Below are 23353 nucleotides of genomic sequence, written 5' to 3'. Positions count from 1 at the left end.
TTCTTCTGACTGTTGTTATCTAGAAAACAAACTAGTACATTGGGGGAAAAAATTCCTGGGACATTACTCAATTTTAATCACTTTCATTTCCTTCCCAGTAGGAAAGGGTTTTTCTTTGACTGTAATTCCCCTGACTCAGGGACATGTCTGTAATTCACCAAATTTTCATGGCCAAGGCCAGGAATAAGAGCGCCAGTTAAGAGAATCTTTGTCTTCTCGTACATGTACATGGCCACCACCAGCCACCTTGCTTCCTGGACCACCACTGTTCTGACCAACCATCTCATCTGTTGGGAGCTTGCTGAACCCTCCTCTCCCACCCAGCTGCTGGTGTCTCAAAGTGGGTCTTGTGGCATCCAGGCAAAACAGACCCTCAGGATGTGTACTCACGGCATTTGTGTTCTGAGGGAGAAAGATCTCACTCTTTCTTCCACTTCAAGCTTAGATTGGGCCACCTGGAAATGACTGGCAGTCACCTAAAGCATCGGATTTGGTAGTGATGACAGTTCTAATTACACAGCATCTTCTCTAGCCACCAAATTGTGTGTCTACAATTTGGACTTGGATCTAGTAGGTATGGACCTTTCCACAAACAGATAGCTAACGTTTGGGTTTATTTATGCTTTTTACTTTTATCTAGTAGATCTAGTGATTTCCATCCAGCAGGGGTGCAAGTGTAACTTTGGGTACCCCAGCTAGGAGAGCTTCATAACTTCAAATCAGACCAGTGAAATCTGTGTGAGAAGGTAAACTGCTTGAAAACCTCAATGTGAGCCTACAACCTTTTTGTCAAAAGGCAAACCAGATACAGGAAGGGGAAATTCTATCTAACTAATCCACTCACTTTAACTTCTTTCTGGAAGTAAATGAATAAATCTTTCAGGGATTGAAAGATATTTAGACTGTAGGGTGGAAAAATCAGTAGATGCCATCATTTTATATTTTTAGGAGAGCTTAACATAGACTATTCCTCAATTTCAGTCATGGTATGACCTGAGGACAGGATTTTATTAAGGATGAAAGTAGTGGTATGCCTAAGGCAGCTCATCGAAGCAAGTTGTTAAATTTCCAGGAATTTTGCAAACGAATTGACATAAATTTTGCAAGCCAGTTGATTGCTTGTTGAATTGGCCATTGTAGGAACATTTACATTAAAGAAATTGGCAAATACTACGTACACGTCACAAACCAATCTTGTCCCCCATCCCCAGACAAACCCGAGTATTGAGTATTTATCAGGATATCGCTGGATAAGAGTTTGGTTTAGAAATACCGACCAAAGAGCAGGACCAAAGGGATAAATGCTGAAGAATTAAAAATAGATGGCTTCCTCAAATTTAGATGTTGGTACTAATCTTTTTGTTTTTTTTTTTTTTTTAAATATTTAATTTATTTATTTGACAGAGAGAGAGACAGCGAAAGAGGGAATACAGGTAGAGGGAGTGGGAGAGGGAATAGCAGGCTTCTGGAGGAGCAGGGAGCCCAATGCAGGACTGGACCCCAGAACCCTGGGATCATGACCTGAGCTGAAGGCAGATGCTTAATGACTGAGCCACCCAGGTGCTCCAGCACTAATCTTATTTAGCATTTTTATAAACTCCCTAGAAAGAGATAATACACAGAGAAATATCCATATTTTTCCGATGACATTAAATGTTCCCATAATTTAGCCATAAACTGTAGGATTAACACCCAGAGCTCTTAGTAAGACTGTATATTGGCTGAATAATTATCTTAATAAGGCAAGAAAAAGACAATTTTGGAAATTTTCTTAAGATAATCTTGTTAAATGATAAATTCTAACGTGATGACCTATAAACTGAATTTAGGGATTTCTGTAGATTTTTTCCTATGTTCGTTAGTATAATTTGTTAGCCTTGATAAAAAGGCAACAAAATAGAGTAACTGTCCCACTCTTATAAAGAAACCTTGATGCACACTTATTGCAGTTTTTGGCTGACATGTTTCAAGGATAATGTAATGGAACTGGAAAAGTTTCAGAGAAAAGGGTGTAACCTGATCGGGGGATTATAAGAATCTCACATGAGGCTAAGATTATATGAATTAGCAAATCCTGAAAGGTTTTGAGTAAGGTAAATATAGATGGATTTAGCAAATCCTGAAAGAAGAGAACTACAGAGTACCCCTTTGATGTTTGAAATAAGAATTTGTAGAAGAAATAAAAAAAAACACATTATTTCTCAAGGAAGAGAAATGATAGCAAAAATAGCCTCATTTAGCCTTTGTCCATTTAGAAAAAATCATTACATTTACATAATTTTTAAGGTTTTATTTATTTATTTGAGAGAGAGTGAGAGCATGATCCGGTGGGGCAGAGGAAGAGGGAGAGAGAATTTGAAGCAGACTCGCCTGAGGGAGGAGCCCAACCAGGGCTCAGTCCCCACCACCCTGAGATCATGACCTGAGCAGAAACTAAGAGGTGGATGCTTAAAGGCCTGAGCCTCCCTGGTACCCCTCCATTTACATACTTTTTTTTTTTTTTTAAGAGATTTTATTTATTTATTTGACAGACAGAGATCACAAGTAGGCAGAGAGGCAGGCAGAGAGAGAGAGGAAGGGAAGCAGGCTCCCCGCCGAGCAGAGAGCCCTATGTGGGGCTCGAGATCCCAGGACCCTGGGATCATGATCTGAGTTGAAGGCAGAGGCTTTAACCCACTGAGCCACCCAGGCGCCCCCATTTACATACTTTTAATGTGCAAAATTTGCCATATCTTTCTTATGATCAGTACCTCCCTTATTAATTGGGCTCAATCAATGGAAGGAAGAGTTTGAAGTTCCCTCCTCTCAATTTCAGTTGAGAAAACACTTAACTTGAATTTTTTTTTCGTTATTGTTTTAAGGCAAACTTATTAAAGCAAAGAAATGGAAGGGCCATTATAATTGTTTCCTCTCACTGATGAGTCCCCCAGGTGGGATGTGTTCTCAAAATACAACAGTTTTGCATTTTTTTCTTAAGATTTTATTTATTTGACAGAGAGAGACACAGTGAGAGAGGGAGTACAGCAGAGGGAGTGGGAGAGGAAGAAGCCCAGGCTCCTCGTGGAGCAGGGGGCCGGATGTGGGACTTGATTCTAGGACTCTGGGATCATGACCTGAGTGGAAGGCAGATGCTTTACGACTGAGCCACCCAGGGGCCCCACAGTTTTGCATTTTATAAAGAAATTTAGTTGATTTCATTTCATTGTCCTAGTTAGAACTCACATCTTGGTTAATCCTCAGTTTCATTAAGAAAAAAAAAAATCAAGTGTCTTAAGAATGAATTAGGCAAAGGGAAATAGATAATTGATCACACTATTATGGGGGAAAAAATTCTCTGCAATAGAGGGTGGACTATTTGGGTGTGAACAAAATCGGGCAACATGCATAATTATGATGAAACAGACAAGTAAATGCTTTTCAAAAAACAAAGTAAGGCTGTGTGTGATCCTAGTAATACAAACTTCAGAAAAAAAAGATTTTCACACTTAAGGTATTAAATAAGTTAGATTATTGTTTCATTATATATATTATATATAATAGCTTTTAATATTTAGATTGGAATGTCTAGGATAATCTAAAAAATGAACGCTGTGGCAAATGCACTAAATATATTGCAGTTAATTTTTCACTTTTTAATGAAATATACCCATTCAGAAAAATGCACAAATCATAGTATACAGTGAAATTTCATCAAGTGAACACATTTATGTGCTCTAATGTACAATGTACATTGTCTGTCTAATGTACAATCTATTGATATATATATGTACAGACTCACACACACATACATATACATATATATACATTTGATGAGTAATCTATGGAGTGTATATTATATTATGTATATGTATAATATATGTATAATACATACAATATTTTAATATACACTCCATAGATTACTCATCAATTGTATATACCAAGAGTATCTATATTCATATTTTTAAGAAGTTTGGGGTTGAGATTTGCTTGTGGGAGGATTTAATTCAACTTTTAGGGAATGTTAGCTCCTAAAACAAATTCCCTTTTTTGTTGTTGTTGTTTTCCCATTTTGTATATTTAAACACCTTACCACAAGGTTTCAGAGATTTCACAGTGATTTATAGGAGAGGTGAGCTTCCTGGAATTTAGGTGGCAGAGAGCAAGGTCTGTCCTTTGCTGGTCTCACACATAGATCCATCTATCAGATTTATTGTTCAGGGTAGCTGAGGCCACTAATGTTTCTTATTTGTTAAAAGGAAGCTAACTTAAGGAGGAAAGTCCCACACAGCAGACATCTACCAGTCCTGCAGCAGTGCCAACAGAACGTGAGGAAGAAATCAACTTTAAAGAACAAATTTTGTTAAATTAAGTACCGTGACTAAGTACTTTAATTCCTTTTCTTATAGCCCTAAGGGATCATTTGACATTGAACCTTTTAAGTGAAGCGGGAGTCGCTTGAACTCTCTGCTACCCTGGGGCGGTGCCGGCCTCACAGCCCCCGCGGGCGCCGCTGGACCCGAGGGGCCTCTCCCCTCCCCACTACTCAGCCCCCTACACCCATTTCCCCCCCGCCTCTCCCCCGCGCCCTCTCCCCTCCCTCCTCCCCCGTGACCCCTGACCCCAGCTAATCTGCATAGAGGAATGACAGGCATCCGCTGGGCAGGATCCGCCTCGCCGGCTGCGGCCGGCCGGGCCGCGAGACCCGCGCGGGGGAGAAGGTGAGGGATTCCGGAGGGCCGCTCCGCACAGCCCGGGAAATGGGCGCTTGGAAACCTGCCTGCGAGCGGACCCATGACCGAAGGACCAAAGGAGCCGCGTGATCGCCAGACCTGGCCCCGCGACCCCAGACATGGGCCAGACCTCGGTCTCCACGCTGTCCCCGCAGCCCAGCAGCGGTGAGTCCGGGGCGCGCGGGGCGCCCCCGCCGCGCGGGCGCTGGGCTTGCTCAGGGCAGCTGGGACGGCCGAGGGCTCCGCGGCAGGTCGGGCTCTGCCCGAAGCCGCCAAGTCCCTCGGAGAAACCCGAGAGGTAGCGCTCCCCCAAACTCTTTGTCGCGGAGAAGTGGAATGCGTTTTGGGATCCAGCCGATTTCACCTTAAAGGCACAGGCTCCTTTTTCCGTAGGCGCTGCCTCGCCCGGGTGTTTCTCTGAGTTTCTGCCGAGCCCGACCGTGGCGAGGAAGGCCGTTTGCGAATTGCGGTGTTTTTAAAACGCGAAACTCAGAGAGCAAGACAGACGTGCCAACAGGTTTTTCTGTGTGTACGCTTGGCTTCCGAACAGACTAGGACCGAAGGCTTTCAAGCTTGTCAACTGATGGATGGTTTGTTTTCGGAGTAGAAGTGCTGATTGCTTTCTCTGATCCTGGCAGAACTCTGAATACTCAGAAACTAGCTTTAAAAGGGCTTCATCGTTTCTAAAGACCATTGTTTTGTTTTTGTTAGCCACCTACGCTGTAACATTGGGGGGAAACGTACCTCGCAGACTCAGTTATCCAGGGCTGAAGTTCGTTTCATGGAATCGTGGGTAACGTTTCTAAGTTACAGTGATCTGTTGAAAAAGTTTTTTTTTTTTCCCATTTTCTTTCAAAAAGGGAAGGAAGGTAAGCTTGGCATTTCTCCAGCAAAGTAGGGAGAAACAACTTCTTGGTGGCGTTACTTGTGATTGGATAATGGAATAAATGTAAACTTTCCTATTTTGGTATTTTTTTCCACCAACATTAAAAAAATAAAAACCCTCAAAGGGGCCTTTTACGTTATTCCTTGAGATATCTGATATACTTTTAAAATTGTGTAAACATTAACAGGATCTTGTTGAAAGGAAGTGACAGGGCAGAGATGAAGGTTTTTTTTTTTAATCAGCTCCAGGATGGCTCCCAGCTAGATAGCATTCTATCATGCCAACTTACCCCACATGGGTTTGTTTATACTGCGGAGCTTCACACCCTGAGAAATCATAAGCTTTGTTGGGGCTTATTTTAATGTCCACAGAGGAACCCTCTACAAAGGAGAGAAATCAAAATCCCAAAAAAAAGAAGATCACACCTTCCCTTCCTGTTAAGGACAAGGTTGTACAAAGCTCTAGAACATCAGAGACTTCATATTGATGGCTTCTGGGGATGGGATGGGCAGGGGAGGGTGTTGATTAGGATCTTAACTTTAGTAAACTATCTTGTGCAAATGAGGCTTCCTTTCCTTTGTCTTACTCTAAAGTAGGGTGACTTCTTTCATTTTAAGGAAGAGTTAATATTTTAAATTTCTGCACTGGTAAAACAGAATTAAATCAGTGCTCAAATACAAGTAGAAAGTACTGCCCTGAATTTAGTTCTTTTGCTGCAAAATATTGTTAGAGTTAATATTAGAAAAGTGAATTTTGCCTTTACGAAAAGCGAGGAATATTACATAACTGATCACTAAGAAGCAGAGTAGAATCTTAGAATATGACTGTCCTAGCTCTTACCCAGTATAGCAAAAAATACCCAGATTTCTATAAATCCCAATAAAATGACTAATCATATCGAGAAATTGTGCAGCTGGTTTATACAAAAATTAATTTAAACAAAAAGTTATGCTTAATCATAAAAGATATTTGATTTGGGCTTTTGTAAAATAATCATAGACTACAAGTCAGCTTCCTTTTCAACTCTCTTGATTTTAATCTCTTGAACTTTCAGCTTAGGGCTGCATCTGTTTCTCTACGTTTTAGGAAGACTATTAAGCATTATTTCTGAAAACATGCAGTTAGAACCATTATTTCTATTTTTTAAAAACAACTTGATTGACATATAATTAATATACCATGAAATTCACCCACTAAAAATGTACAATTTGTTATTTGTTAGTGCATTCAGTGTTGCACAACCATCAATCTCTTTTCCCAGACTACTCAACCCCCAGCCCCAGGCCTAATGAGCCACTAATCTACTTTCTACCTTTGTAGATTTGCTATTTCTGAACATTTCATATGAATGGAAACATACATCACACACCCTTTTGTGGCTAACTTCTTTCACTATCAGGGCCCGATAACATTTCCTTGTATGGACATACCACATTTTAGCTATCCAGTTGGTGAACACTTGGGTTATTTCTCTGTTTTGGTTCTATGAATAGTGCTGCTATGAACTTCATGTGCAAGTTATTGGTGAATGTATGTTTTCATTTCTCTTTGGTATATTCCTAAGAGTGGAATTGCTGGGTATCACATGGTAACTTTATGTTTGTGTTACGTTTTAAGGAACTGCCAAGCAGTTTTCCAAAGCAGCTGTACCATTTTACATTCCGACCAGCAGTGTATGAAGGTTTCCATTTATCCACATCCTTGCCAATACTTGTTATTTATCTTTTTGATTGTGGCCATTCTAGTAAATGTGAAGTTGTATCTCATCGTGGTTTTGATTTGCATTTTCCTAATTACTAATGACATTGAGCATCTTTTCATGTACATGTTGGCCATCTGTATGTCGTCTTTGGAAAAATGTCTATTCAGATCCTTTGCCCAATTTTAATTGGATAATTTGACTTTCTGTTATTGAGATAAAAGACTTCTTTATGCACTGGAGATTAAGTCATTACCAGATATGTGATTTACAGATACTTTCTCCCATTCTCTGGATTGTCTTTTCACTTTCTTGATATGGTTTGCCTTTCAGAATTTTGAAAAATTTTTTTTAAAGATTTTATTTATTTATTTGAGAGAAAGAGATAGAGAGAGAGAGAGAGAGAGAGAGAGCATTAGTGGGGACGTCAGAGGGAGAAGCAGACTCCCCGTGGAGCTGGGAGCCTGATGTGGGACTCAGTCCCAGGACTCCAGGATCATGACCTGAGCTGAAAGCAGTCGCTTAACCAACTAAGCCACCCAGGTGCCCAGAATTTTGAAAGTTTTATTATTTTGTGTTTATCTTCTTTTTCTTTGTATTTTTAGTTATATCTAAGAAACCATTGTATAACCAATGCCAAGAAGATATACACCTGAGTTTTCTTCTGAGAGTTTCATAATTTTAGCTTCTACATTTAGGTCTGTGATACATTTTAAGTTAATTTTTATGTGTGGTGCTTTGTAGGGTTCCAGTTTTGTTCTTTTCCATGTGGATATCTAGCTGTCAACACTATTTATTGAAAAGATGATTCTTTCCCTTTTGAATTGTCTTGGCACCATGTCAAAATAATCAGCTGACAGTATATGTAAGGGTCTGTTTTTTAATACTTCACTTCTGTTCCATTAGTATGTCTATTAATATGCCACACTGTGTAGATTACTGTAGCTTTGTATTAAGTTTTAAAACAAAAGAGTGTGTCATCTTTGTTCTTTTTTTTTTTTAATTTTTGTTTTTTAAAGATTTTTTTTTTTTAAAGTAAACTGTACACCCAGTAATGGGCTCGAAATCACAACCCTAAGATCAAGAGCTGTGTTCTCTACCAACTGAGCCAGCCAGGTGCCCGAACTTGGTGCTTCTTTTGCAAGATTCTTTTTGCTATTCTAGTCCTCTTGATTTTTGTATGAATCAGTAGCCTTGTCAGTTTCTGTAAAAAAGCCATCTGGGACTTTGATAGGGATTGTGTTGAATAACACTATTCTCCTAACAATATGAAGTATTAAAAATAAAAACAACATCAAGTCTTTCAGTCTGTGAACACAAATGTCTATTTATTTAGATCGTCTTTGATTTCTTTCCACAATGTTTTGTTGTTTTCAATGTATAAGTATTGCTTTTTCTTTTTTAAATTTATACCTTTGTATTATTTTTGATGCTATTATAAATGAAATTATATTCTTATTTCATTTTCAGAATGTTGCTACCTAGCATATAGATAGATATATAAAAACAAGTTTTTATATATTGATCTTATACCCTGCAAACTTGTGGAACTTATTTTTTAGTCCCAATAGTTTTTTAATGCATTCCTTAGGATTTCTATATACAAGATCTATATACAAAATCAGGTACAAATAGAGATAATTTCAGGTACAAAGAGAAATAACTTCTTGTTTTCCAGTCTGAATGCCTTTTATCTCTTTTCCTTGTCTAATTGCCCTAACTTTTTCTATACTGTCATGTTGAATGGAAGTGGCAAGAGTGAACTTTTTAAAGAAAACGTTAGCAGAACGTTTAATTACATCAGTTTCCCCTCAATACACTAGTTATTTAATCATGATTATATATATATATATATATTTTTAAATTTTTTTTAAAGATTTTATTTATTTATTTTGTTTTTTTGATAGAGATCACAAGTAGGCACAGAGGCAGGCAGAGAGAGAGGGGGAAGCAGGCTCCCTGCTGAGCAGAGCGCCCGATGCGGGGCTCGATCCCAGGACCCTGAGATCATGACCTGAGCCGAAGGCAGAGGCTTAAACCACTGAGCCACCCAGGCGCCCCTTAATCATGATTATATTGATCATTTCTATTTGTTTGCAGGAGGTTCTTCCACTAGCAGCTCCCATGATTCCCACTGCATTATTTTTCTTGCCAGACTTAGTTCATTTCCAGCCTAAAGAATCATCTCTTCTAGTTGGCCACACTGAAGCTGGGCTTCTAATTTCTTAACATCTGGTTCGGCTTTAAGCATACTCAGCTATTCATTTGTAATCTGTTCTGTATAGTTTCTATATGCTGCACTTGTAGGAATTTGCTCAAGAACATCAAGAATCTTTGTGTATAATAGTCGTAGCCTCTTGTGTGTCTCACATACAGCCAGTCGCTCAAGGCTGGTGGTCTTCAGCAAAACTGCCGTGACACAGCCCAAGAGTGAATGTTCTTGTTTTCTTCCTGATCTAAGGGAGGAACAAGCAGTTTTTACCTTTTAGTGTCAAGTTGTCTGTGTTTTTCATAGAGGCCTTTTTATAAAAAAGTTCCCTCCTGTTCCTAGTTTGTGAGCCTCTTTGTCATGAGGAGTCAAAGGCTTTTTTTTTTTCCTTTGTTGAGATATTCATACAGTTTTTTGTTCTTCATTCTACATTAATTGATTTTCAGATGTTAAACCAAGTTTGCATTCCTGGAATAAGGCTTACATGGGTATGTTGCACAATCCCTTTTAAGTATTGCTGAATTTGGTTTACTAGTATTTTAGTGAGTATTAGATCCATTATTTCTCAGCATAGGCTAAACAGATATGTCTCCAAGGAGGGTGGTTTCAATACCCTCGGGCCTTGTGCCCCCAAAACATATGAGACTTCAATATTCTGCTGACCAAGTACAAAGCATGGTCGATTGGACACAATAAATGTTTATTGAATATATGAATCAATCAACAAATATTCTCAATGAACCCTGATCCCTTTAAGCCAATGGTCATATGAATGAGGGTTTTGTTTGTTTGTTTTTTACTTTAAGAATTGTCTGTTGCTCTGGCTCTCTTGTCTGAAGGGTGGTGTCTAAATCTAGTAACCATTCCTCCCATCTTCTTAAGCACCACCCCACCCCCACTGTGTCACAGGGACCAACTCTTGGCTTCTTGGCCTCAGTAAAAGGGTAGAGAAAGCCACTCTTTAATTTTTAGGAGACAGCAAACAAGTGAATAAAGTATTCAGCATCACACGTAGGCCATGATAGAACCTCTATCTATCCGTGTTTCTGGGTTTTCATAGTTTGGTCAGCCCAGGTCCTGCCCAGAACACTCACCCATTTCTGTGTAAACCTGGTGTAGGAAGAGATCATGAAGGCAGAAATGGATAGTGTTTATCTTCCTTAATGAAAATAACATGCACATGATCAGAAGTAAAAATTTATAAAACAATTCAGGCTAAAAGTGAGTTTTTCTCCCTCCCAGACCCGCAGTCTCTTCCCAATTGTACCCTGGAATGAACAACTTTTGTTTTGTTTTGTTTTCAGAAAGTTTTCATTCAAGTATGTGTATCTTTATCAAAACACAAGCAAGACCTGTTATATACTTACTGCTCTAGAGTTTGAGTTTTTCATGTAATGTAGCTTCAAAATATTCCAATATTGATATTTTAATCCTATAAACAAGCAATTTTATAATATGTAGACATATCATAATTTTTGAAAAGAGCTCTATTATGTTTTTATATTGTATGCTTGTATTTTTACGTTGTTCTGGGGTTCTTTTGTATGTGTATTATTATGAAGAATGCCAAAATGAACATCTTTATCTAAACATCTTGAACTACATGGAACAATAAAATCCTACCAGTGGCATTGTCAAGTCAAAAGATTTGTATATTTTATTTTGATAGTCTTTGGCAAATTACTCTCAAGAGGCTGTATATCAGTGTATCTGCTCAGTATATGAAAATTCTTTTTCTGAACTCCCACCAATACTGCATGCATATCAGGTTCTCTTTTAGACCCTACAGAGCTTTGTGAGAAATTGAAGTCATTCCCTCTGGGTGAGGCAGCCCTGTAGGCACAGGATTTAACAAGTGGAACATTAGCAGGAATTCAGTCCCAGCTCGGTCCCTGGCCTAGATGCCCTTGTGCAGTGAACATTGTGCACAACTATACAGGACCACAATGTTATGCATAATTAATTTGAAAAAAAATCCATGTCAATCTATATGCAAAATGGATAGCTCACTTCGATTATGAGTTAAGTGGAACATTTGTATTTCTTTTTCTCTGAATTGCTTATAGCAAATCTTAGAGATCTTTGTTTTAAGGAGATTAGCCTTGTGCTTATCATGTATTATAAACATTTTCCTTTTTTTTTTTCTTAAATTTGTTTGTTTTTCATAAAAACTGTTTTCATGTAGTCAAATCGATCAATTATTTTCTTTCTTACAAACCAGAGTTAAGAATCATGTTCTCCTTTGCTGTTTATCTCATATTTGAATATTGGATCTCTGTAACTTGCTCTGATTTAAAGTGAATGATTTAATGATACTAAGTTTTTAAGCTATGTATAGCAAAAAACCCATCATCAGCAAATTGAAAAAGGAAATCATAAAGTTGGCAAAATTTGTATGGTATACGGAAAGTAATGATAAATATCTTAATGTACTAAAACCCTTAAAAATCAGTAAGAAAAAAATAAAGGCTCAAATAGAAAAACAAGAAAAGAACATGAATAGGCATTTTTCAAAATATCTGATGGCTATAATTGTGAACTCACTGTAGGTGAGGAACTATTCTAAGTACTTTGCTTGAATTAACTTTTTTAAAGATTTTATTTAGTTATTTGACAGAGAGATAGATAGAGAGCACAGGTAGGCAGAGTAGCAAGGGAGAGGGAGAGGGAGGCTCTCCGCTGAGCTAGGAGCCGGTTATGGGGATCCCAGCACCTTGGGATCATGACCTGAGTAGTAGGCAGCCATTTAACCAACTGAGCCACCCAGGTGTCCTTTGAGTTAACTTTTTAATCCTCACAACATCCCTAAAGGGTAACTACTATTAATATCCCCATTTTACAGATGCGGAAAACTAAAACACAAGAGTTAATTTGCCCAATTTCTTAACCAAAGAAGAGACATTATTTACCAGTTGTTATATGAAATAGTTTCAGCAGTTCAATGAAAAAAAAAAAGATGCTGTTGATCATCTATGAATTGAGCAAGGATTTAAAAGAATTATTCTCAGACAATCGTGGTAGTTTAAATTGGTACATCCTATCAGAAGGGCGGCTTGGTAATATATATTAGACCCCTTAAAATATGCATACATTCAGACCGAGCAGTTCCACTTTTGGAAGCATATTGAAAGGGAAATAATTACTTGCCCACTGGGACAGTGTTTATTAAAAGCCAAAAATTGGAAGTAGCAGTCGAACACCAAGAAATTTTGTCCAATTAATTGGGATACAGTTATATAATGAAATAAGCCATTTAAAAATGGTGTAAAATACGGGGTGCCTGGATGGCTCACTCAGTTAAGTGGCCAACTCTCGTCTTTTTTTAAAGATTTGTTTATTTGGGAGGGAGAGAAAGAGCATGTATATGCAGGTGCACACGTGTTGGGGGGGAGGGAAAAAGAGTCTCAAGTAGAGTCCTCCTTGAACAGGAGCCCATCGCAGAGGTCTTAGGACCCTGAGATCACAACCTCAGTTGAAACCATGAGTCTGACATTCAACCAGCTGTGCTACACAGGCACCCCTTAAGTAGCCGACTCTTGATTTTAGCTCAGGTCATGATCTCAGGGTCCTGGGATCGAGCCCCGCGTGGGCTCTGTGCTCAACGGGGAGTCTGCTTAAGGATTCTTTCTCTCCCTCTGCCTCTCCCTCCTGCTCACAAGCACTCTCTTTCTCTCAAATAAAGAAGTAAATAAATAAATAAATCTTTTAAGAAAATGGTGCAAAACATAATTTTGAAAAGTTATTTTTATAATAAATAAAAATATTAAAAGGCAGGTTTAAAATAAAATTCTTTTTAAAAAATATGTGCATGATGAGAAATCTAGACAAGGGTGAGGAGAGAGAGAGAGAGGGGGGAATTTCATTGCTGAGGAGGTAGTGTGACAGTCTTGGCTTTCCTCTGCTTTGAACAGGAACATAACCAGGACTTCCACATCCTGTGTCCACCTGGACCTCCACTGGAATTAAAGCCACAAGCTGATCCATAAGTATGTTAGCTTTTCTCCGGCTCTTTTCTCTCTCCTTGGACTCTGTTTTAAGTTCGTTGGCTGTTTTTCAGCTGCTTTTTTTCTTGTGAATTCCATGATGAAAACAAAAATATCAGTCCTCCCATAGCCGTCTTTTTTTTCCGTTGAGTTTTTTTCTTAGCCTGTTTGATTGTAACGCAAATGCAATCACTCACTTGGAGGGAAAGAAAATTAGCAAACTTTTGAACTTCATTTACTTCTCTTTGGTCCATAGCTCATCAGATATGATCACGAGTTATATCCCCGATATTTTTAGCTTCAGTGTATTTTATCTTAAGAAGTCTAAGAGGGTAACAATCAGTGGAGGAGTCAGACTTCACCTTTTGCCTACTTAATGCAGTAGGGAGAAAGATAAGGGTTCTGGGTTGTCGGTTCTCTAATTAAGTCTCTTTAACTTGAATAAAGGAAAAGTTACAACGCGTTTTCTTGTCTTGAGGGACTTCAGTGTAATGGGCTAACTGCCTGTTCTTGGGTCTCTGTTCTTGGGAGTAGAGATACATATTTAGTGAGGACTCAATTTATGTAGAAGTGTTCTTGAGGTAGAAATAGTCTTAAGAAAATAAACACTTCTGGTCCACCCTTTATTCCACTGACATCTGAAGCAGGGGAACCCAAACCAAAAACAACAGTTTCTGTTCCCCAGAAAGGAATGGGCAAAGAACATTACTTTTAAAAGTTTGGTCTGTTATCATTTATATTTGCTTACTACTCCTCCATTTATTTTGGTTTCAAGGGGCTGGGTGTTTTTGTTCATATAAACCTGGCAAGGATGACATTCCATCCATTAACACTAAGGGAATTTGGGTTGACAAAGAAGGGGCTGAACTGTTGTTTTGCTTAAATAACCTGGAAGGCTGTGCTGGGATGTGCTGAGTGGATATATTCCTGCAAATCGGGCTCACTCTGTGAAGCGATATTCAAAGTAAAACGGGTGGCACCTTTGTCCAACTCAAGTAATTACGGGGAAGGTTCTGTGCTGGGCTGTGGGGGAAGATTCAAAAAGGAATCATACGCAGACCCTGCACACCGGGGTCTGTGCCTAGAAGGCTCATCCACTCGGTGGAGTCAGGCAGAAGGGGAGGTGAAAGGAAAGGGCCCCTGGAGAACAGTCAGGGAGGCCAAAATGTACAGAAGACAGAACAAGAATTCTGGCCCACACCGGGGGGGGGGGGGGGGGGGGGGGCAGGGCGGGTGAGAACCATTGAAGGTTTTTTATCAAACGAGAAACGATCAGAGTTTTGCCCCAGGGGGAGGAATCTGCCTATCATGTGCAGCATTGATTTCCTGGGGGAGACCCAAGGCACGACCAAGAGGTCTGGCTCCAGTAATCCAGCAAGGTGAAGTGACCACCTGATCCCAGGGACGGGGTGGGGCCAGGGGTGGGGGTTTGTTATCTGCAACCCCGTCCTTGCCTTGTGCTTCCAGGCTCCGATCTGCAACTGTCTATTGGGCAGGTCTGCTTGGGTCTTTCATGGGCATCTCACAGATAAAAGATGTCAACAGAGGGGTGCCTGGGTGGCTCAGACGGTTAAAGCCTCTGCCTTCCACTCAGGTCATGATCCCCCGGGTCCCGAGATCGAGCCCAACATTGGGCTCTCTGCTCAGCGGGGAGCCTCCTCTCCCCTCTCTCTGCCTGCCTCCTCTGCCTACTTGTGACCTCTGTATGTCAAATAAATAAATAATATCTTTAAAAAAAAAAAAAAAAAGATGTCAGCGGAAGGCTGGAGTTTACCCTCCAAAACCTTTCTTCCCTTAACTTTCTGCATGTCCCCAAATGATACTTCCAGCTACTCACTCATTCTAGCCGAAAGTCGAGGAGTCCTTGAGTTTTCCTTCCCCTTCACACCAAACCATCGCATTCTGTACCTTTTCCTTTCAGAATGTATCTCCAGGCCCTTCACGTCTGTCTTCACGGCCACTGTCCAAACCCGACTGCTCATTGTACGGACAGCTGTAGTGGACTCAAGCTGTTCTCCTGCTTCTGTTCTCAGCCTTTTGCAATTCTTGTTCCACACAACTCCTGAAGTAATGTTTTAAAACATAAATCACGTCACTTCCTTACTCACAACCTTCCTGTGTCTTCCTAGTGCACTTGGAATGAAATCTAGATTTCATACTCTGGCCCTCTAGGCCATTCCTGATCCTCTACGATCCTTGGATCCTTGGCCCCTGCCCCTCCCCCATTGCCCAGCCCCTGCCCCCACCCCCACCCCCACCGCTGTGCTACAGCTTTACTCTCTGCTTCAGTCATCAGACAGACCTGGCTCATTTTTACCTTTGACCTTCGCAGTTGCTGCTCTCTCTACCCAGGATGTAAGGGACACTCTTCCACTAGCTCTTTAAAAAGTTGACTCCTTGTCTTCCAGCATGACCTGCTTCATGGAGACCGTCCTTGTCCAGCCCTCTTCAGAGGAGCCTGTGCACCTGCCCCAAGCCACAGTTCTCTGCTCTTTCATTGTCCCCGTCTGTCTCTCAGGTTATCCTGTTTGTCATTGTCTCCCTTCACTAGAACCTCAGCTCCAGGAGCTAAGGGACCCTATCTTGTTCCCCACTTTGCTTTCTAATTCTGACATCTGTGCTTGACACAGCTATTTGTTGAATAAATGAATGGCTCGAGCTGGCCAGGTCAGATGTTATTAGAGTGATACCAACTGAGTGGAAAGTTAAGTAGTGTCTAAGAAGTTTACAGTTGTTTAAACTGATTCTTTAGTATATACCTCCAGTTTCTAAATAGCATGCTTACATTGCTAATTATCGATTGTACAGCTTGACCCGTTATTACTGACCTGACAGTCTGGAAACTGAAGACATAGCTTTGCTTTTCACGCCTTCTCTGATCCCTGTCTCCCCACCCATCAAGCATTTCTCATTCTTCCATGTTCTCATTCCCAGCATTCTTGTATTGTACTTTTGATTAGAACAGTATTGTGTATAACTATGTAAAAATTGATGATAGCTAAGCCTTGTGGTAAACCATGATTACTTTTTCTTTCCTGCATGACTTTTGCTTTCCTTGCTGGTGTTTGTGTTTGCTTGCAAAGGGGCCTGCATACTCATCCCCAAATCTTTCCCCACTTATGTAAATCTCTTCTCAGTATGTTCAAACACTTTTGTTATTCTGTCAAGTTTATCTGTAAGAAGTGAATCCAAATTGGACTGGATTTCCTCTAAGCTTGCTGCCTGCTGTTGCCCTGCATCTCTCTTCAGATCATCCTGGGGAGTCCTTCCACGTCCCTCTTGGAATGGATCTCCCAATTGCTAGATCAGAATCTTATCTTTTCTGGGTCTGTTTCCAAATTTGGACAGAGCACACAGAGCTTCTTGAGAAAGGCTCATGGGGCTTGGTTTTTTTGAGACCTGCTCCTAGAAGGCATCTTTATTCTGGCTTTCTACTTGGTTAATAGCTTGACTGGCCATGAGGTAGCAAAGCAAACTTGCTATAATATGTAAAAATACCCACTGTCACTTATAATTAACCACAATTAATATTGACGTAGAAGATTAATTTTTTCTCTTTAGCACATAGCTTTTAATTAATTTCAAAAGATTTTCTCGAATGATTGTCACATGAGACCTCAACTTTGATCTATCTACTCTTGCTGTTATAGTCTAAAAAATATTTTATGGACATTTAATGTTTTATAGCTGAATGAACTAATTTAAAATTATGTTTACTGTGATAATAATGGTATTCTACCAATTTGCCTGATGGTGAGAATCACCTAGCATGCCTGGGGGAAAATGCTCACTTCTGGGCAACAGCAAAATCTGTCTTTTGGAGAGGGGTCTTAGAATCCGAATTTTCAGCAAGGATTCCAGAAGGTTCTTTTTTTTTTTTTTTTTTTTTTAAGATTTTTTTGTTTATTTATTTGACAGAGATCACAAGTAGGCAGAGAGGCAGGCAGAGAGAAAGAGGGAAGCAGTCTCCCTGCTTAGTGGAGAGCTCGATGTGGGGCTCTATCCCAGGACCCCGGGATCATGACCTGAGCTGAAGGCAGAGGCTTAACCCACTGAGCCACCCAGGTGCCAGGTCCAGAAGATTCTTAACATGAGAAACATCCTCTGGAGATTATCAGTGTTTTAAAAGAGGCTTCAGATGAAAATTTCTCTTCATTAACAATGTGTCTTTTCTTGACATGATGTAGAAGTTACAAAATGTCCAGTTCAAAAACACAGATGTTCTGTACCTGTGTCTTGATAAATTTGGTCATTAATATGTCCTGTTCCTGAGCAAGTATTCCCATTGTCAAGTACAATTTTAGCAAAATCTCTTTGCCAGAAATTTTTTTTGCTCTTACATACATTTTGCTACTATTATAAACTGCAAAATAATTCATTTCCAACAGTCCTCAGGTTTGAGGTAAATGTAGTTATATTTGAAGGGAAAAAAAGTTATCTGCAGAATGACAATTACTGTTTGAGGAAAGGATACAGAATTTTGACTCTGTTGGCTTTTTAGGAAGCCTCCTTGAACTTCATCTGAGGTGGCTGCATGCTAATTACTTGAGGAGGAACCAAAGTGGCAGAGCAGGGGGCCCGGATGAAAACAGGTGTTTAATAATGCGTGGGAGGTGACTATAGGAAAGATTTTAGTAAGATCTATTTTATAAAAAGGAGGCCGAACCCTTTTCTCTTTTAGAAATGTGGGCAGCAAATTCTGAAAACTTCAAGAGGAAGCAATCATTTATTTAAAAATTCTTTTCATGTGTTCCTTTTGGAAACGTTTGGCTTTTTATTTTTGCCTCTGTTTGTACTTCAGGGGTCTTTCCTTTCAATGAAGTGCCTGTTTTGCAGTACACTGCCTGGTGTGAAGTAAATTCCAATCTTAATTGGGGTCTCTTAAAAGCTTTTTCTAAAGGGTTTCTCAGCCTCCCGGAGGAAAGACCACTGTTACTTGTCTAAGGTGCCCTGACGAGGGCCTGCTGAGCATTGCCTTGGACCCTCCTTCTAGAATAAAAATGTTTCTGACCACAGCTGGGTAGCCCACAGGACTGAGCAGGGCAACCTGACAGGGTTATTCAGGATCGCAGTTGCCAATTTCATCTATTTAAAGGGACTCTGTGTTTTTCAAAATTTTTCTACATCTGTAAATTTAACTCGCGCTGACCTGCCAGGCTGTCTGTGGAGGACCCGGCTGAGGATGGAAACTTGGAATAGGCCAGAACGAGTTAACTGAGCTCATGTTGAATGTTCCTGTGTGCCTAACAGAGCAGTGTTTCATTTTCCTAAAGTCTACTAAAATGGAATTATATACATATGTGCGTAACTAGTGTTCTCTCGCTTGGAAAGTACTCGGCTGCCAATTTTGTAAAGAAAACACGAAAAGAGTAAAATCAAACTGGAGATTTTAAGAAGGATCTAGAACTGTACGCTTTTAAAAAGACAAAAAAAAAATCTTTAAAAAAATCATCAGACCCTGCAAGGACTGTCAGAATACACGGATATCTCATTTTTCAAATGACAAAAGGTGTTTTAATTTATAAAGCCCTTCTAAGTGATCGTAGCAGAAGCCTTTAAGGAACTTTCTTTTCCCCTCTGTTAGGTGGGGTGGGGTAGAGATGAGGTTGGAAGCTGTGTGACATTTTCATTCTGTCTTCAGTGTGGGAATAAACAGCTTTACAGGCAGTAGTTAAAGTCTGTATTCGTTTGTTAGAGCTCCTGTAACAAATACCTATGGACTAGGTTGGGTTAAACAATAGAATTTCATTTTCTCACAGTTCTGGAGTCTGAAAATTTAGTACTTAGGACTTAGAAGTCCAAGATCAAGGTTGGGTTTCTTCTGAGGCTCTCTCCTGGCCACTTTCTCCCATATCCTCATATGGTCTATGAACGTACAAGTCTATCCAATCTCTATTGTCTTACCAAGACACTAGTCATTGGATTAGGACCCACCCATTGTGACCTCACTTTACCTTAAACACCTCTTTAAAGGCCTTATATACAAATACAGTCACATTCTGAGGTATTTGAGGTGAAGACTTCAACAGATGTATTTGGGGGGACAAAATTCAGCCATAACAGTGTCCTTAAAACAAGCTTACAAACTGAGATCCATTCACAATGGCCCATAAACACCCAAGATCCATTGTCTTTTTTCTGGTTTCTTCAGTTCCACTTCCTAACAGATTATAGCTGCTTTCCTTCTCACCTTCAACAGTGCCACATATTGAGTAGAAACGACCTGAGGAAGAGGATGCATTGAAGGTGTGTTTCAGGAATGGGAACCAACGTAGGTCACCAGGCAGTGCCACTTAAGAGATGAACATGGAATGTAAAGATTGTATGTGGCAGAATTAAAAATATTCTATGTGAACACTGTTTCTGCCATATTTGTGTTAGAAATAACAACCTCTTGAGTAGAGTGCCACCATTGGTGGTGTAATGCTAAGAAAAATAGTACTTATGAAGAGGGGCATCCCAGTGTGGTCAGCAACTATGTATGTACCTCCTGATTAGTTTTATAATCTCTGAGGTCCCTGAATGTGAGGCACACTTTTTTTTTTTTCTTTTTAAAGATTTATTTATTTATTTATTTATTTGACAGACAGGGATCACAAGTAGGCAGAGAGGCAGGCGGCGGGTGGGTCGGGGGGACCAGGCTCCCCGCCAAGCAGAGAGCCCGATGCAGGGCTTGATCCTAGGACCCTGGGATCGTGACCTGAGCCAAAGGCAGAGGCTTTAACCCACTGAGCCACCCAGGCTCCCCAGCACTTTTTAGAGAGATGCCTTATTCCCTAACGTCACTACATAGATACTCATCTTTTCTGTTTGATTTTTTCTTACTTTGTATGCTTTTATTATCTTAGATGTGTTTGATATCCAGCAGAGTGACATGTTTCTTCACAAAAAGCTGCTAAAATAAGAAATAGAATGAATAGGGATGCTAAAGAAAGATAATGTTAAAACACCTGTCAGAGTAAAGCCAGAAAAAAATGTTCTCACCAGGAAATGCAGCAATCCCGTTGAGTCAGGTTGGCAATTCAAAGACGATTCATGTGTGACTAAACACATTTGTATTATATCCCATACACATTGCAAATCATCTAGCAGCCTTCTGGTAATTGCTTCCTATGTCTCCCTAAACTCTTCACTAGGGTGGACAGATTGGGTGGACTTGTCCACCTTGTCACAAGGCATGAAAATAGTGCTTTCAAAAGATACCCACCTCGGTGAGGTTCACAGTTCTTTAATATAAAGGGAACTGGTACCTCAAGCCATGTAAGCACACAAGTCAAATGGGTGCCTCAGAATCTGGCAATCGTAGATCATCCCTGAAAAGGGTTGAAAACTCTTCAGACACCTAAGAGATGACTTAATTTTTTGGCATCTTTTGGCCAGGAATTTCCTAGAAGTAAGTTAGATCTTGAGATGGCTGAGATACAAGGCATTCCTAAAAAGCTCCATGCAAGACCCAGTTGTTTTGGATCTGTTTGGATTCTGATCTGAATCCAAAGGGTGATGGAGTGGGAGTTGGGGGTGTGCAGGAATTCTCAGGCAAGCTCCACACCCATTAGTTGGGAGCCTGTCACTTCAGTGTTTTAAGGCATTGAGTAGATTAGAATCGGCCACTCAACGTAAGAATGGTTAAAAAGTCACAGAAGATTGGTGTTCTTCCAAGTGAACACATTTTTTGTGGATTTGACCCTGATATTTCAGATTTAGAATTCAATATCCTAAGACCTAAAGATGAAGTCTTATTATATACAATGGAAATAACTGATAAGGATTTCATTCAGTTCTTACGGTTTTTGTTGTGCCAGTCTGTTATTTTCATTGCCTAGTATCTAGTCCTTGGGGCAAAAAAGAAAGAGCACAAGGTTCCTGTTAGATCTCAAAAAGGAAGTGGTACAGAATAAACACGGTCCCTTTGATAATGATTTCTTAGCCAGTCCAACAGATGATGATTCTCAGTAAGTGTGAGTCCTTTAGGACTTGGGCATTGATGTTGAGTTTAAAGGTGGCCTTAAGTGTAAAGAATATGAAGTTAATAGAAACATGAAATGGAGCTTTTTCTCCTCAGATTTTGACACTAGACATATTTGGAAACAGGAGTAAAATGCAACTTCCTGTGTTTGGCTGCTATAGTGACTAACACAGACTTTTAAAAGCAACAACTTGTAGCTCAACGAGATGTAGACAGTTTGATAACTGGATTTTCAACATGGTTCAGTAAGAATTCACCAGGTGTGCAATTGGTCTTTTGAATAAAATAGGTTTGTGTGGTTTTTTTACTTTACTTTTTTATTTTTTGCAGGTACAAGTATAAAAATAAACTGTGCGCCTTCCCCTCTGGTGGGAAACAGGGACAATCCAGTTCTAGCTGTTCTCTCCTGTTCTTATAGGTGATGTCAGCCTTCTTGCTTTGTGACTTTCCTTAGGGTATTTCTGCTACAGAGTGATGGTGATTTCCCTTGAGTGCTAGTTGGTCTCTGCTGCTCTCAGCAATTGGCCCAAGACCAGTGGAGAACACAGGTGACTCTGTGCAGGAGTCTGTTTTGAACAGAGTGTTTTTGTTTTTCTAGAGCCCTCTAGAAGACTGGGAAAATAGCTTTCAAACAAATTTCACCATCCCAGTTGCTCCAGATCATAAATGACCAATTTTCTAGAGTTTATTCCCCTTGAAACCTTTTAACAGTCCCTTCTCCACCTGTTTGTGTAGTAGGAGAGGAAGTAGTAGAAGGCATTGGCCTTTCTTGTGTATTGGTGATGCAGTATGACCCTTTACATATGTTATTTCTGTTAACCCTTGCAACAACCTAAATGCTAAATTGTATTATCCCATCCTATGGATCAGGAAGAGGTTCTGAAAGCTTGAAAGGCTTGCCCAAGATTACCAGCTAGGAAGTAGAAGAACAGTTGATTCAATTCAAGTCTTTCTGCCCCAAGGCCCATCAGTGGAAATTAATAGGTCTGTGTTTTTACTTAAAATGACTCTCTGGGGGCACCTGGGTGGTTTAGTTGTTAAGTGTCTGCCTTCTTCTCAGGTCATGATCCCAAGCCCTGGGATCGAGCCCCGCATCAGGCTCCCTGGCTCGGCAGGAAGCCTGCTTCTCCCTCTCTCACTCCCCCTACTTGTGTTCCCTCTCTTGCTGTGTCTCTGGCTGTCAAATAAATATATAAAATCTTTTTTTAAAAAATCATTCTTTCTCCCTTTCTTCCTCTCTCTCCTTTCCTTCCTTCCTTCCTCTCTCTCTCTCTCTCAGCATATACTAGGTGTCACCAGGGTGCCAAGTAAGCTAAAGGATAAAATAAAACATTTTCTTACTTCTCTGGAAGCTTTAATACAGAGCACAGGAAAAGCTGTTCATTTCTCCATTTGTGTTTGGTCCCGTAAGATACTGGTATAACAGGAGATGTTTGATTCTCAGTTGAAAGGTGAGATAAGAGAAGTGGTATTTTCTGTTCAGAGTGGGAAGAAACTTGCTGCTGGCTGCTAGTCTTAAAGAATGATTCCATTGGGCGTGTTGCATTGTCTCGTCAGGTATCTGCCACCATAGTACTACTTGGCTACCATACCGAGGACCTTGTAGTTCTACCAGTTTCTGATGTATTTAGTGAATCAAAAGTCTAAAGTATCGATACAGAGCTAAAGATCCGTAATGTCATAATGTGACAGAATTTATCTCAGGTGGAAAATACGGTTTTAGAGTTTTCTATGTGGGTCCCTATTTTCTGAGAGATTTAAATTCTCACATGTAATGCCTGAAAACAATGGAAAACCAAAGGCAATTTGGACTTGGTTTCAATTCAGTCAGATAATTTGCCTTTCCGGTTTCTTGATCATGAAACTAAATTCCCTTCTGAGTCCCCCAGTTAGGAGAAAGA

General features: G+C 40.0%; 1 protein-coding gene and 1 pseudogene across 5 annotated transcripts in view; one reads left to right on the top strand and one right to left on the bottom strand.

Annotated features, from left to right (window-relative positions):
• The window catches only part of PHACTR2 (phosphatase and actin regulator 2), a 264289-nt gene that overhangs the window by 132019 nt on the left and 108917 nt on the right, over nt 1-23353 (top strand). Inside the window, exon 1 of one of the 5 annotated variants that reach the window (XM_059177361.1) lies at nt 4620-4874. The exons of the other annotated variants lie outside the window; for them this stretch is intronic. Within the exon in view, the coding sequence (XP_059033344.1) occupies nt 4829-4874 (46 nt within the window). The 5' untranslated portion in view covers nt 4620-4828. Of the gene's footprint in view, nt 1-4619; nt 4875-23353 lie in introns of those variants that run through there. 5 annotated transcript variants of the gene reach the window in all.
• LOC131833267 (NADH dehydrogenase [ubiquinone] 1 alpha subcomplex subunit 5-like) lies at nt 9381-11135 on the bottom strand (annotated as a pseudogene).

The sequence above is a fragment of the Mustela lutreola genome, chromosome 6 (genome assembly GCF_030435805.1).
Source record: "Mustela lutreola isolate mMusLut2 chromosome 6, mMusLut2.pri, whole genome shotgun sequence".
Classification (NCBI taxonomy): Eukaryota; Metazoa; Chordata; class Mammalia; order Carnivora; family Mustelidae; genus Mustela; species Mustela lutreola.
The sequence above is the reverse complement of the archived record's forward strand: the minus strand, read 5'-3'. Positions and strand labels throughout refer to the sequence as shown.